Source organism: Hipposideros armiger, unplaced genomic scaffold (genome assembly GCF_001890085.2).
Source record: "Hipposideros armiger isolate ML-2016 unplaced genomic scaffold, ASM189008v1 scaffold_45, whole genome shotgun sequence".
Lineage (NCBI taxonomy): Eukaryota > Metazoa > Chordata > Mammalia > Chiroptera > Hipposideridae > Hipposideros > Hipposideros armiger.
In genome coordinates, this window is record NW_017731395.1 from 3,027,872 (window position 1) to 3,043,403 (window position 15,532).

General features: G+C 52.3%; 1 protein-coding gene across 2 annotated transcripts; it reads left to right on the plus strand.

Moving 5' to 3' along the window:
- Positions 1 to 5,904: 5,904 nt before the first annotated feature.
- Positions 5,905 to 14,175, plus strand: HLX (H2.0 like homeobox). Of its 2 annotated transcripts, XM_019639587.1 has the most exons (5): positions 5,905 to 6,128; positions 7,945 to 9,577; positions 10,332 to 10,511; positions 11,294 to 11,478; positions 13,372 to 14,175. In XM_019639587.1, exons 2-5 carry the CDS (start codon positions 9,001 to 9,003, stop codon positions 13,864 to 13,866), a joined length of 1,437 nt encoding a protein of 478 aa, XP_019495132.1. In that variant the 5' UTR covers positions 5,905 to 6,128; positions 7,945 to 9,000; the 3' UTR covers positions 13,867 to 14,175. The 2 variants fall into 2 exon arrangements, with proteins under 2 accessions (XP_019495132.1, XP_019495131.1); XM_019639586.1 differs by lacking the exon at positions 5,905 to 6,128 and having other exon boundaries at positions 6,227 to 9,577.
- Positions 14,176 to 15,532: the final 1,357 nt, after the last annotated feature.

A 15,532-nucleotide genomic window follows, 5' to 3' on the forward strand; every position in this document is an offset into this window, starting at 1 on the left:
CTCCACTTCCCCAAGTAAAATGGAAAAACTAACCATAGCGCCTTCCTGGGCTTGGTTTTAGGATCAAGTGAGATAATGTCTGTAAGTGCTGAGCGGAGTGCTCGGCCCCCGTTTTCACCATTTTTGTCTGCTGACCCAGAGAGGTCGGCAACTGATTGGAAAGTTCTAAGAGAAATTTCGGAAAATTCTCCATGACCTGGATGACTAAATTGTACCTGTTCTGGGGGAGGAGAAAGAAGGGTGAAGGAAAGAGGGGCTAGCTGAAACTTTTGTACCTCCCAGCAGATTGGGAGAACAGGAGGCCACGTCTGTGGGGAGCACTCTGCTGTCCAGGACGCCCACTTTTGAGCACCTGCAAGGAAGCCCCTGAAAAACAACCTGCAGGCTTCTGGGGCTCCTGCCTGAGAACCTGAGATGCCTCCTTTCCTGTGGAATTCTCCGTTGTACATGGCTCCGGGAAGAAGAGTGGGCGGGGATGGGGATGGGGACGGGCACCAGAGAGAGAAGGAAACATTGGAAGCTCAGAGGCGTTTATTTCTCAGTGCCCAACTCATGGAACTGGAGTTGGGGGCGTTGCTGGCAACCAAAACTGACGCCACTCTCAGGTTGCAATGGAAAAGGATGACCTGGATGTTATGACTGAGGGCAAGCGTGGAGGGTGAGACGTTTTGAATAAATGCCTTCCTAGGCCTGTTTCCAAACTATACCTAGTTGCTGGAGTATTGTAACTATTCAGGGTGATGCACTTTTAGTTATGCAGACACCTGAATATAAATGGAGGGATTTCTTTTCATCCGTACATGCGAATAGGACAGTCTGATGCCACTCACTGAATTCTGATCATGGTCAGCCAAAGGTGGGAGGTAAGGCAGTGTTGCATTGAATGCTGCAGAGAGAGAGAAAGAGAGAGAGAGGGCAGGCCGGTGTGGGGGTCTAGTGGAGTTTGGGATCCCTCTTGACAAGGACATATGGGAAATGGGGCCCTTGAAGAGTTACTGTGTTTTTACCAACCAGGGCGGCAAAAATGAAAGGCTATGAACGTATCTACTGTGTGAAAGGGTAAGAGAATCAGGCACTCTCACCAGAAATCAGAGAAATGCAAATTGCAATAATAATAATAATATCTATTTCTATCCATCAGACTGGTAAAAACTAAAAGGACCAATAACATCTATTGCTGGCAGGGGTGTGGGGACAAGAGTCGTGTCGTAATTGACAGTGGAAATGCGATTTGTTACAGCACTGTTAAAGCTAACCACTAAATGAAAAAGAAGACAAACCCTCTGAAGATGAAATGTACCCTAACTGTGTTTTATTAGCTACAAAGTGACGATATGGAAGGAGTGCTATTGTATTCCAGACCCTGCCTCTCTTAACAGGCTGATGGCCACTCCAAATCAGATGTAAGTACTTCTGTTTTGAACCTACCAGCTTATTTTATGCATGCCTAATTATACACAGACACAACAGTTAGCCCAGAGTTCAAAAGTATAAACCCAAGCACAACTAACTGATCCCTTTCAAGAACCTCATGCATTTTGTTCACATCTCCCGGTGAAGGAAGCAGCCACACGAGAGAAAAACTAACCATCAAGTTGGGTGTTAAATTATCATCAGCTGTTGTGTCTACAAATCTGTGACTAAATACAGTTATATCCATGTTCGAAGGCAATGCGTTCTCCAGTGGGGACTGTTTCAAATGAAGCCGCTGATGATCCTGGTTAATTTTACCTCCTCCTAAACATTTTTAATTCTTCCCATTTTCTCCACCTACACCCACGACCCTCACGCTTTAGTTCAGGCCATCCCCATCGTTTTGGGGAACAAAGTTGCTGTAACCAGGCTGAGCTAGGAGGACACTATTTAGCCGGACGATCCGGGTCCCACTGGAGGCCTTTGTGAGCTCGGCCTTGCCTTTCCACTTCCTAACGACTCTGAGTCTCTTTCAAGACCCACAAAGACTAGTATTATGGCATTTTTATACCTAAGACTCAGACGAAAGAGCCACTGATGGTAAAATACCTGTGTCTACATGAAATACCTATCGTGTAGTTATACCAGTATATAGCTATGAGCTTCAAAAGTGAAAGTTTGTTCTTATCTGTAATTCAACAGGGCATTGAACTCCTATAAAACTATTTGGTGCCGGTGGGGGGAAATGAACAGCAGACCTCCCATTTTTTTTCTCCCTTGTTGCCATTTAGGGCTTTTGAGGACAGAGAGAAAAGACCCCGGAAAAACTCTAAAAAGCCATCTTCCAACTTCTCTCTTTAGCACCCGGCAAGGAACCTGTGCCCAATGCTCTCCCATTGCTCCCTCTGTGCCCTCACAGATGCCTACGTCCTTGGTTGTATCTTTTTTTTTTTTATTGAGGTGACAAGTGTTAGTAAAGATACATAGGTTTCAGGTGTACAATTCTGTAATACATCATCTATATATCCCATTGTGGGCTCACTGGGTTGTAGTTTATTCTCAGAACCTCCTTCTGTCTTCTCCTTGTCAAAATGGCTTCCTTGCCATCAGGTGTTTGCACAATGAAAAGGGTCAGATACATGAATTCAGAGCATGATGCCTCATCTCCAAAGAGTGAACCCTCCAGGAGCAGAATTTCAGCTACTGAGAGGAAAGCACGAGACATCTTGTGAGCCCGTCGTGAATGAGGGTCTTCCTAAATATCTCGTCACAAAAGAATGATGTGGTCACCGGTCTGCTCTTGTGTCACAGTGTTCCTGTGACATTTCCTGGGTTAGACACAATTCTATCTTCCAGCCCCTTGCCTGAAACCAGTGCACCTTTGGATGGAGGGCGGAGAGTTTTTCCTCTGATTAAACTGTTTCCCCTGAAGAAATTGGTTGAGTGGTAGAACCCTGGTTGGTGAATCAGAAACTGTAGCATCTGCTCCTTGGAACACCATTTCCTAACTATGTAACCTCGGGCAAGCCACTTAACCTCTCTGAGGACCAACTTCCTAAACGCAAACTGATGGTAATACCTCCTCTGCATCCTTACCATGGGTTATGTTCAAGAACAAGTGAGATAATAAATGTGAACCTGGCCCTGAGATCTGTAACATGTACGGTGTCACGACTGAAGGGTGACAGCTTCCCTCACCCTGTCTAGTGATTTCAAACACATAATACAAGACCTTTCCATATTGTCGGCCATATGGAAGGAAACAGCTGCTGGTCCAAGCCAATTTTAGAAACCCGCCTTTTCGCAAAAGGAAGGGCCAACTTTCATCACAACAAAGTTACTGGCACAGGACCGGGCACCTCCAGAGAGCAATGTAGAGATCGTCCAGCAGGTGTCAGCAGAGAACCAACTTTTGGTACCAGGCAGGCTCATGAAGGGTTGGAGGAGATGCTGGGGCCTGGTGGGCTGAGACAGGACGGGCAGGATTCTGTCATTAAACCCAGAGCTATCCCAATTTTGATGGGGTGCAGGAGGGCAGATGGAGACGACCCTTCAGCTCTACAGAGTCCCTCTGTTGGCTCCAGCATCCTTTCCCTCCAGAGGATTCCTTCCCGTTTCTGCCTCTTAGTCTGGAAAACTTGTCTCAAAGGAAAATAAGGTTTTGCTTGTTTGTTTAGATAAGTATTACTCTGGGAATGACTTTGCTCCATCTCATCACCAGAGTTGTTTTGAATATATAATTTCAATTACACCTCCGTCTCCTACCTTAACGTTCAACTTACTCACTAGAGGCAAAACCCCAGCTATGTAGATTCAGTAATCCAGGCAACAAGCTCAGCTTCTCCAACGCAAATGGCTAATGTATTGGGAGTGAGTGAGCCCTTTTCCCAGCTACCAAATAGGAGCCTGTTCAATGAAGTACTAAGTCTCTGACATGTTAAAGATGGTCTTTCGTCTTGTACTCTAACGGGAACATGATTTCACTGCAAACACATGCTAGTCTATGCCACAATGTATCATGTTGAAATAGGTTCTACCATTACGTTTTATGAAGTCTGATCTCTGTCTTGGCTGGATGTGGAAAAGGTGACTTGGAGGGAGAGAGAAGTCGCTCACTGTTTGCAACAGGAGAAAACTCCAAGCTGCCTTCCCTGCCCTTCTCCCATCTCTAAGATCCCCAGTGATCGTGTGTGTATGTGTGTGTGTGTGTGTGTGTGTGTGAGAGAGAGAGAGAGAGAGATGGTACCTGTATGTGAACTGGTATATCCTATTAATGGGGAAAAGGAAATATATGAGAAACTCTGTGAGAGAAAAGGGCAAGTTGGGTCAGACCCAAAGGGCTGTCTGAGCCTCTGAAGCCAGGTCTGTGAGCAAGAGGTCAAGGGCAGGGCTATGGCCACATAAAGAGATGGTTACCTGGGAGGCTGCCACACCTAGGAAATGAAAAAGAAGGAATAAATCAAGTGGCCATGGACCTCGTGGTCCTATCACATTGTTATTTGCTTTTCTTATCCTATATCAAAGGTCTATCTTTAAAAACTCTCTTTAGTTCTGGAATACTAAAGTCTCCAGGAAAAGGAGTTGTGGCCTACTTAGAATAATCCAAGGGGTGTGTGTGGGGTGGGGTGGGGTGGGGAGGGGGCAGTAGGCAGGTGGTGTCGCTGGAGTCCTAAATTCTAGTTTCTGGCATCCACAAGGAACAGAAATCCCACCCTTACCACTAAATTTGAGTGCTGGGTCCAGCAGTCTATAAATCTTCAGCTGGCAGAACGACAGGCAGAATATAAGCCGATTCCCACATTGCTGCAAATCCTTCATATCCTCAGAGAGCTGGGTAAGCTATGTTCCCTTCTCTTGTGACTGTGAACCTTTCATTGTTTCCATCTCTTTCTTGGAAATCAGGAGGTAGCATGTTTGAAAGGATATTTAAAATTAAGGAGGTGAGTCCCAAGTCCACAGAGCAACTAACTGCCTCGTACATTATTTTGCCCAGAATCTACAAGAAAAAACCCAAAAGCAGGGAGCAAACAGATCTGGATCGCCTAAGCCCTTGCAGAGTTATGTGACTGATAAACAAAGCTTAGCATTCACTCTCATCGAGTTTTCATGCTCAGTTGGTGTGTATCTGTGTCCAAAGGTTTAGGATAAGAATTTGCACTGGTGATTTAAATATGGACCCTCGGAAGACAAGGACAACCCAAGGGTAATGAAACCCATCTGTTGCTTCAGTTGATACGTAAACCTCTGAGTTAGGCCCCTTTTTTCAATCCTAAATCCCCATAAACCATATTGTTACATTATAAAACGGACCTTCTCTGGCATTGTACATTCCTAGTATGGTGAGATAGTTTGGCTGTGTCTACCCAGGAAAAGAGAAGGAGAGGGTTGTATGTATTAAATACAGCCAGCAGAATTGATCAGAGCCCCCTGACATGATGACATCTCCCCCCACCCGGCCAAAACTGGTTTAACCTTTGAGTATAAAGGACTCCCTCTATTGCTCTATTGTCAGTTGTAATTTGCTATGCAGTCTAAGACGAAATCATCTTTAGACATGAGCTTCCTCAAAGGACAGAGCGGCCACATTTAAGCTCAAGTTAATAGGGCTTAGTCAGACACTCTTCACTCTTACTGGAGCACATTTGCTAAAGCCGTGTGGCTACCAGGCCCCGGGAGTCCTGGCTTCTGCCCCCAGGACCTCCCCGCCGGTCTCAATTGCTCTGGACCAGTTCATTTCGCCACAGCTCAGAGCCGCTCGGAAAGAAAAGATTAAAGGGGAAAGTCGCAGCTGTATATTTATATTTTCATTGCTAGAAGGGAATTGATTTCCGCGCATTTATTTTGGTAGTTGTAATACACAAGGGCGGATTTGCGTCACCCAAGCAACTTGTCGGTGGAGATAAAGTTGCACAAATATTAAAAGGGGAAGTGCTAGGAGTCATTATAGAGTTTTTCTCCGGAAGAAATAAGGATTTCTGCAGTATCCTAAAATACTAAGGCCGCTTCTATTTTGAGACCAATCTCGCAGGCACATCCGCTCATTTAGTCGGAGTTGGAGCCCATCAAAAAACAGGAGATGACCTGAACTCCGGCGAGCCCAGGGTTTCCTGCTGCTTTCTTGGTTCGGAGGGGTGGGGAGTAAGGAGAAGGGGAGTCTCCCAGCTCAGAAGAGGGCTTGGGGGCCGCCGACACGAGGCCTGGGCCTGGGGAAGGAGGTGGGTGGGTAGGTAGGGGACACAGCGGGTCGTTCCAAAGATTTCCCTTTTCGCGTCTCCCTCCGGGAGCTCGGGCTCCGCCAGGGTGGCGCTGACGCGGGTGCAATGAAGCTGAGGGCGTGGGAGGGCCGAGGGGCGCGCGGGTGAAGGTGCAATTTGTAAGCAAGCCTCGGGCCCTTTGCGGAGACCGAGGAGCGCTCGGCCGGGCTAGGGGTCCGCGGGGAACCCCGCCCTCTGGGCCTCGCCTTCGCCCCGCCTGTCCCGCGCACCTGGCCTTGAAGTGGTGCAGCTGCGGGTGGTGGGCGCCGCGGTAAACCCGGAAGGCCCGCATTCAGCCTAGTCTGCACCGGGTGCCCATCCCGAGGGCCGCGTCTAACTTGGGGGTATTCGGCCTGGGGTGGGCCTAAACGCGCCTCTTTTAGAACCGTGAGTTTGGGCTTAGGCCCCGCTGCTGGAATATTGGCAGTCCAATTGGAATTGCAACCGAACTGGAAGTGACACTAGAAAACAGGAGCGAGGGTTTATGGCCACCTCGACACACACTCGAGCTAGTGACTCTCCCTGAGGGCTGTGGAGTTACGGAGGCCGCGCTCTTCCACCGGAGTCTTGCCCGAATCCTCACCCTTTGCTTGCAACGCCTTCCCTTGGAGCCTTACAAAGAGGGTCCAACGCCTTAAGTGGCCTAATGCGTGTCACTCCTTTGTCTCTGGCCAGGAGGCTCTCGCCCCAGGTACCGGTGCCCTCAGCCCATCACACCCCTCCAATTCCATCTCTGGAAATAACACCTCTCTCTTGGCTGCAAGGAGCAGGGCAAGAAAACGCTTTAGTAGAAGAGAGATGGAGGGAGAGAGACTGAGAACCGGGGGGCAAGGGGGACCGGTGTTCTCAGGGCTCGCTGGTGGGAAATGATTGACAGTGCTTGATTACTTTCCAGGAGAAAGTCAAGAGTTTAAAACGACAGCATATGAAACAAGGGACTAGAAGTCCCTAGAAATTAATTTAATGAGCACAAATCCTGAACTCGAGATAGGCATGGCAAGCTCAGTTGCCTTTCTGGGTTTATTTGGTAAGAAGTGTTAGTGTTGCTTAAGTGAAATTTTAAAATGACACAGAAGCTTTATTGCAACTATATTGAAAGTTTGGAGTAGGGAAATTGCCACAGTAGTTCTGTTAAGCGATGCCTGTTAGGACAATCGAAAACAAAAGATTTCGTGGTTTCATTATTATCATTTTATTTTCTTCCTGAAAATGTGCAAGAAGGGCTCATCTGGGTGGCCTGTGGTTTGTTTGGGAGAGGGGTGGGGAAATCCATTCTGACTATAATTTAAAAGAGAACGAATTCTTAAAATAGAGATGTTGATGTTGCAGAAAACCCCCCCAACGGCACCTACTCTGCGCCCTAAAGACGCGAAAAGCGAATGGAAGGCTCTGGCCGCCACTGCAGCTTCTGCAACCAGGCCCAAGGGGCTCCTGGAAGCAGTCCCTGAACTAAAAGTGGCGTTTAACCCCAAGATAATCTGCTCGTGTGGGCACTTGCAAAACAACGGAGCCCACGTGATCCGGGGATGTGGCGGAGGGAGGGTTGACATTTACTACAAGGTGCAGCCGAGGAGGGGACGCGCGTGCCGCTCTCCCAGGTTTCGGTCGGCGGCCTGTGTTGTTGTCTCTGAGGCTCGCGGGGAAGGTTTGGCGGCGTCCAAGGCAGACCGTTCGGAGACATTCATCTTATTTTGTTTGAAAAGGTACTCGTTCAAGTTGTCACTGTGCAACAGCTCGGAATAAAGCTAATTTGTGACTGCCCCTCCTGTCTTCCCAGGGGATCCCAGAGGCAGCGAGGCGGACGCGGCGCTAAATTGGGCGGAGACTCGGGGCCCCAGCATTCCAGCGCGAGAGCTCGGGGCTGGGCAGCATAGGGCTGGGGCCCGTGGACGATACTGATTCTCGGAAAAATTGGGCCCAAGTGAAGTAAAGACCAGGGAACCTAGAGGGCCACCAGCGCGTTCCGGAGGTCGGGCTTTGCTCCCGCGATCATTTTGTCGGAGCATCAGTTTCCCCAGGCGAGCGCTCCTGGAGCGCGGACAGGCTCTCCACGTCCCGTGCCGGTTCCGCGCTGCAGAAGTTATTAGAGGGTCAGCATTCCCTTGAGCCGCCGTCCGGGCCCTTACACCGCAGAGAAGAACGCGCGTCCCGGGGACCCTGCTGGGCTCCAGCACCTCCTGCAAACACGAGGCAGCGGGGCGGGGCCGAGGGTGCGGGTCACGCCCCCCTCGCCCAAGTCCCCCTCCACGGCCCGCTCCCATTGGTCACGAGGGTGGCCAATGAGCACTCAGATCGAGGTCCTACCCAGAGTCTGACTCGAAAGCTCCTGCCAAAACTTTGGGAGTTTTTAGAGAGGAGTTTTTTTTTTTCCCCCTCTTATTACTTTTTTTTTTTTTTTGGTAACTAACGGATTATTATTGTTGCTGTTTTAAATTTAGCTCTCAGGGCTTAGCTGTTTGGGTTTTTCTTTCGGTGCCCGGTTCCTGTCTCGCAGGCTTCCCTGGAGTGTGCGGAGCCACGGCCCCCGCCCGCCGCGTCGCCTCCGCGCCCCTCGCTCGCCCGCAGCCCGCGAGGAGCGCGGGTCCCGCGCCGCCTGGAAAGTGAGGCCAGGGCTGACTGCGACCGGCCGGGATCCGGGCCTCGCCTCCTCCCTCGGTGGCGCTAGGGCTCCCTGGCCTCTCTTCGGTGCGGACAGAGAAACGAAAGCAGATCGTCCTCGGCTGGGCTGCCGCCGCCTCCTGCGCTCGGCGCGTCCCTCCCCGCGCACCCACCCACCCACCCATCCACCCGGCCCGGCCAGGCCGCGGCGGTCGCTGGGCGCACCCCCGCCAGGATGTTCGCCGCCGGGCTGGCTCCCTTCTACGCCTCCAACTTCAGCCTCTGGTCGGCTGCTTACTGCTCCTCGGCCGGCCCGGGCGGCTGCTCCTACCCTCTGGATCCCGCTGCGGTCAAGAAACCCTCCTTCTGCATCGCAGACATTCTGCACGCCGGTGTGGGGGAACCGGGGGCGGCCCCGGAGGGCCTGGCGGGGGCCTCGGCCGCCGCCCTCACCGCGCACTTGGGCTCCGCGCACCCGCACGCCTCTTTCCAAGCGGCTGCCAGATCCCCGCTTCGACCCACCCCAGTGGTGGCGCCCTCCGAAGTCCCGGCTGGCTTCCCGCAGCGGCTGTCTCCGCTCACAGCTGCCTACCACCACCATCACCCACAGCAACAAGAGCAGCAGCAACAGCCTCCGCCTACACCCCGGGCCGGCGCCTTGCAGCCCCCCGCCTCCGGGGCCCGGTTGGTCCCGAACCCTCATCATAGCGGCTCGGCCCCGGCCCCCTCCAGCAAGGACCTCAAATTCGGAATTGATCGCATTTTGTCTGCAGAATTTGACCCAAAAGTCAAGGAAGGCAACACGCTGAGAGGTAGGTCTTGGGAGAGCGACTGCAGGCCTCTAACCAGGGCCCAGGGCCAGCTTAGGGTGCCTTTGAGTGCTTTACAATTAAGGACAAATTGGTGAGAGAAGGGAGAAGAAAATGAATTGTGTGGAGACTATAAAACACTAGGTTTAAAACTCACCGGCTCTGTGTAAAAAAAAAAAAACTGTCCAGGAGTGCTTTAAACATACGTCACGGAATCAATAGTCACAAAAACGGTTGGTGTAAATATTTGCTAAAATGTCTATCGCCTGTCTGTCTTTAGTCACATACCTAGAGAGAAAACTATTATTATTTGACAGGGAAAGCCCTTTTGGGGAACACTTTTCCTTCCGTTTATCTGATTTCCAGTGAAATTACACCGAAGGCATGTAGCGAAACAAAACCGACTCTGAGCTCCCAAGAGGAGGGGACAGAGTCGGGGTGCTTCTGGCGGAGGATTTAACGTTTGTGGATTCTTGGAAGGCACCTGAAAGTGACTTTGTTTGGGCCATTTTCTGTAAAGGCTTTCCTTGCTGTAACGGCGTGGACGTGGACCTATGGGACACACACGGGACATGTTGTGTGTCGCCCCTTGGCCGCAGTCTGGAGAGAGGGGTTTCCGGGCGGAGACGCGGGTCGCTCTTCACTAAGCTTCGGGAAAACCAAATCGAGGGCGACGGGGAGGGGAGGAACAAATCGCTCGAGAGAGTGTGTGGGTTTGCTCGAGGTGTAACCGTCTCTTCTTTTCTCTGGTCTCCAGATCTCACGTCCCTGCTAACCGGCGGGCGTCCTGCGGGTCTCCATCTCCCGGGCCTGCAGCCTTCCGCCGGCCAGTTCTTCGCGTCTCTAGATCCCATTAACGAGGCTTCTGCCATCCTCAATCCCTTAAGCTCCAACCCGAGAAATTCAGTTCAGCATCAGTTTCAAGACACGTTTCCAGGTACAGAGCTGGCAGGTCCCCGACAGAAAACTCAAAACGCCTCACGTGGCCAAGGCCGCGGTGTCACAATCCCGGAGTTGGTGCGGGAGGCCGCCCGCATCGGGAGAGAGAAACTGAAAATTTTCTCTGTGAGCTGGCTCACTCTTGGGCCAGCACCGGGAGGAAAGGGGGGAGGGGGACCTGGGGAGCCACGAAAGTGTGTGCGTGGGCGGGTGGGATGGGATAGGAGGGCTTTCCCTAACCTCTTCGCAGGAGAGGGTGGTTTGAAAATGCAGCAGCAAGACACGGTGCTTATTATCGTACACACATTTTTAAATGACCTCAGACCCTTTTGCCCCAGGAGGGTGTTGCATCTGCGCGCGTGGGCACATATGAGTACACACACACACACACACACACACACACACACACACACACACACACACGAGAATCCAGGCTGTCATCTGTAGATCCGTCAGGCCCCGAGGGACTTTTTTACTTACTCTTCATGCCTGATGACCAAGCATTAGGTTTACGTTTTTTTCCTTTGGAATTAACAGACTATCCGCCGGGCTTCTCCACTCACTCAGTAAACACTCGCTTTAGGCCTTCCGATTGCCTTCTTAAAAGCCGTGAAAGTCCTCCTTGGAGGAGGGCTTTCTAAATGCGGGTTGGGCCAGCCATGAACACAGACCAATTTTAGGCAGCGCCAAGAGCTCCCAGGCCGGCAGGCCGCGGACTGAGCACTCAACTTGGCCCTCCTGTCTCTCTCTTGCTCCTGCCCCACCCCCACCCCCGTACAGGTCCCTATGCTGTGCTCACGAAGGACACCATGCCACAGACATACAAAAGAAAACGCTCATGGTCACGGGCGGTCTTCTCCAACCTGCAGAGGAAAGGCCTGGAAAAAAGGTTTGAGATTCAGAAGTATGTGACCAAGCCAGACCGAAAACAGCTGGCCGCGATGCTGGGCCTCACGGACGCACAGGTAAGCCAGCTCCGGCTGCAACCAACAGCCCCCGTGGCACGCAGCCCCGCGCATCCCAGCTCCAAGGTCCCTTCCACCCCGACCCTCTCTCCTTTTTTGGTGGAAACACAAGATCTTGAATTTCAGGAAACTTGGTGGACTTGTAACTTGAGGCAGGAGAGAGGAGGAGGGTGGAGGAGACAGACAGAAGACATAGCCCATCCCCAAAGATGTGTGTCAACAAGCACTGCCTGTTTATTTTGGCCAACAGGCAGAAAGAACCCCGGAGAAAGCAAATAGGCTGTGGGAGATAATAATTATGTACTCCACTCTAGTGCAGTTCGCTGTAGGAGGCAGTTTATTTCAGAAGAGATAAAAATCCAAAGTCAAGAGATTGTTGTTGTTTCTCTCTCTCTCTCTCTCTCTCTCTCTCTCTCTCTCTCGTCCTCCCTCCTCCTCCTCCTCCTCCTGCTGCTGCTGTTGCTGGATTGTGAAATCCCCAGTTGTGAGGAAGTGAAAACATCATTTCAAACGGAATTACTTAGCCCCAGTAGGGCAAGGAGTCCGCTTGCAGCGGCCACAGCCCGATTTTCTAACGGCATAAACTCCGAAGAAAAAATCTCTGGTGGGGAGAGTGAGGGGGAGAGAAAGAGAGAGAGACAAAAAGATTTTCTTAGGCTGCTGAAGAGCATTTCAGCAGGTTCTAGGTTCTGCATAGTTGAATTTTTTTTTCAAGTAAATAGCAAATCTATTGTGCCTGAATTCAATATTTTTTTCCTTTTCTCAACTTCAAGAGCTGGGCATTTTTTTTTCTTTTTGAGTTTTGAAACTGTGGGAGAGTCCTGCTCTGCCACACCCCACCGCCATGACCATGGCTCCTGGGGTGCTGAATGTTCTGAGCAGGGCAGAGGCCAAAGGCAGGCACTGTTTCCTAGCTCCCTTAGGTGCCCCCCTTCTGTGTCTGTGTCTTTCTGTCCTCCATTACACAACTCCCCTCCCCAGCTCACACAGTGGAAGAGCCCAGCCGTTTTCCACCAGCTGTGGATGTTATTTTTAAAAGGGAAGCTGGAACTTGTGTGAACGCATTGGGTCCCCCAGGGGATCATATATATTTATATAGATTCCCCTCCCCATCCCTACCCCCTTCCTCCACTTTGCACAGGTTTAATTCCAGCGTTTTTTCTGAGCCCACGGTAGGATTCGCTTATCCTGGGCAAGGCCTGGGTCCTTCTCAGCTTCTGAGTACACACAGGCCCAGGAAATGCTCTTCTGAAGGTCCACTGATGCCCCTATCCCACTGGGATTAACTCTTTGAACCCCCTTTCCCCTGTGTGCTTCCCACCATTCCTCCTTAAAAAGAATTGCTTTCGTAGAGACCTGCCTCCGACTGTGGTGGTAGAGGAGGGGACAACTTAGCAGGAATGCTTAACATTGGGTTCAGCAAACCCTTGAAACTGTGTGCCAAATCTTGGGGATCTGTGCATTGTTCTGGGCCACGGGTCCATAATTTTAGTCAGATTCTTGGGAGGGTCCTGACTCAAGTAGGCTAAAGGAGGCGTCGATTTAGAGTAGAGATCCTATGTCGTTGTTTGCAGGCGGGGTGCAAGAACGTGCCTTTCCAACAAGCATTCAGGTCCTTTCAGGCTTGAGGTCTGGAGGACCACGTTTTGAGTAACAGGCCTGGTCGGTTCGCAGGCGAGGATCCCTGATGATCCACCGCCTCGTGTCTGGCCAGCCTCTCGGTCCCTGCTTCTAGCACAGTGCCAGGCCCGTGGTACAGGCGCTGGGGATGGTTAGCGGTGCTTTCCTGCCTTTCCGAGTGGCTCCCAGGTGCGCAGCGGTCGGATTGGAGCGAGCCTTTGTCTCATCTCTGTATCTCTTCTTGTCTCCCCGTGTGGCGGCGGCGGGGCGCAGGTGAAGGTGTGGTTCCAGAACCGGCGGATGAAGTGGCGCCATTCCAAGGAGGCCCAGGCCCAGAAGGACAAAGACCCTAAGGAGGCGGGCGAGAAACCCGCAGGCGGAGCCCCAGCAGCGGACGGGGAGCAGGAGGATCGGAGCCTCAGCCGCTCTGAGGGTGAGGCCGAGAGCGACAGCAGCGACTCCGAGTCTCTGGACATGGCCCCCAGCGACACAGAGCGGACTGAGGGGGCCGAGCGGTCTCTGCACCAAACCACGGTCATCAAGGCCTCGGCCCCGGGCGCACTCCTTTCTGCCAGCTGCGGTGGGAATGGCGGCAGCAGCGGCAGTGGCGGTGGCGGCAGCTTTAGCTTCAGCAGCCTTAGTAGCAGCAGCGCCAGCGCGGGGAGCGGCGGCGGCGGCGCCCCAGAGTTGCTCCCTGCGCCCCAGCCCTCCCTCAGCAGCGCTCCCAAAAGTCCGGAGCCCGCCCAGCCGCAGCTCGGAGGCCTATAGATTGGACCAGGGCAGAGGGGACTTGGGGCCCAGCAAGCAGACGCTCAGCCGTCCAGTGTGGCTGGATCTTGTGCCTATTTTATGGTGGCGGCCTGGACAGGGCCCGAGACGCCGCGGCGGAGCCTCCTTCCCGACGTTTGGGTCTCACTGGCCGCCTGGTGCAGTCCACACTGCACAGAGAGCAGGGCAGTGCTTCTCCCCCGGATAGGAGCAGCTCACACTGTGATGTGGGTGACTCAACAGTTCCTCCCCGCTGCAGGGGTCGCAGACACATGCTGCACACAGGACGCCACAAACTTGTAAATAAAATGTTTACTACGGTTTGTAAAGGCCGCTTGGCTGGCTGGGGAGATTCTGCCGGTAAGGTCTAGGGTCTCTGTCCTGGACCTTAGCTCTGGGGCACTGCAGGTCACAGCAGCTGGAGGTGGGGACTAGAGCTTTTGGGGGAAGTGCTGCAACCTCAGAGCCACTTTGCAGCAGAGATCGCTTTTGGGGTTTACCGGTTCATAGGTGTCACCCATAGCCCAAGCCAACCACCACTAAATGGGCACTCAGTGATCCTGAGTGTGGTCTGAGAGCTGAGCTGACCATAGGATCTGCTGGGCCCCCTGGGAGTCAGTACGCGATGGGTTTGCGATGAGTGTGCGCTGGCTTTCGAGGATGCAGAGGATGAAGACTTGGGGTGAAGATGGGGTGCCAGCTGGGGTCAATCTGGCTACAGCCCAGGCTCACAAGGTGGCCGCTGGGTGCTGGGCCTGGAGCGGGGAGGCACTTCCAGTGCAAAGGGTCCCTTGCTTGAGTGTGTTCTGTAGTGTCGTGGAGGAAAAGACAGGCAGACCACAGTGGTTAGGGCTGGAAGGCCGGGTCTGAGATGGCTTTAATGATGCCAAAGCAATTGCACAGCTGGGAGGTGACTTGTTCAAGGTCACACTAAGGCCGAGCCCCCAACCAGAACTCGGATCTCCTGGCCGACATCTGGCCTGTGATAGATCTACGAAACTGCATTCCCCTGCCCCGATGCACACACTCACAACCTCCTTTCAAAATCGGGCCATTACAGGCACCTGGTTCAGCTCTTTTCCCCCAAAGCTGCTGCGATTTGAGAGGCAGTTTCCCCATCACCCCGCAGCTGGAATACGTTTTGCCTCCACGTTGCTACTAGGATGGGCCATTCGAAGTTTTTAATGCAAGGCTGAATAGTCAAGTCTCTCTCCAAGACCTGTCCTGCCCCAGTTCTCCTTCCCTCAGAAGTATAAAATGTCTGGAGTTTGTAAAACATTCTTCTCAGGGATTTTTACAAATAGACATTGCCGACCAACCTGATCAGCTGGGTCTATTTGGCACTAAGGTGGGGGAAGGGCATAAGGCGTCTGACAGGCCAACCGTCCATGCCGGGGACCTGGTTTTCCTGAAGAACATGCTATGGAGAGAGGTGCTCCTGTGGAGATGCTGAGGTCTGTGAGCCTAGGAGAGTGAGAAGTCTCCCTGGTGGGGCTTAGCTTCTTACCCACTTTGACCCATTTGCCTGAGCACATTCGAAAACCTCTGTTCTAGATTCACAGGCCCAGGGGCAGAGGCGAGGCGCCTTCTCTGGCCAGGTGGGCCTGTCCCAGAGCACAGCCCAGGGATGCAAGGCTGTCCATTTCTTGCCCCATCAACCTTCCCC

Coding starts and splice junctions, on each gene's coding strand:
- HLX (XM_019639587.1), top strand. CDS start 9,001: ATGTTCGCCGCCGGGCTGGCTCCCTTCTACGCCTCCAACTTCAGCCTC. Junction 9,578..10,331: donor GGAAGGCAACACGCTGAGAG/GTAGGTCTTGGG, acceptor TCTGGTCTCCAG/ATCTCACGTCCCTGCTAACC. Junction 11,479..13,371: donor TGGGCCTCACGGACGCACAG/GTAAGCCAGCTC, acceptor GGCGGGGCGCAG/GTGAAGGTGTGGTTCCAGAA.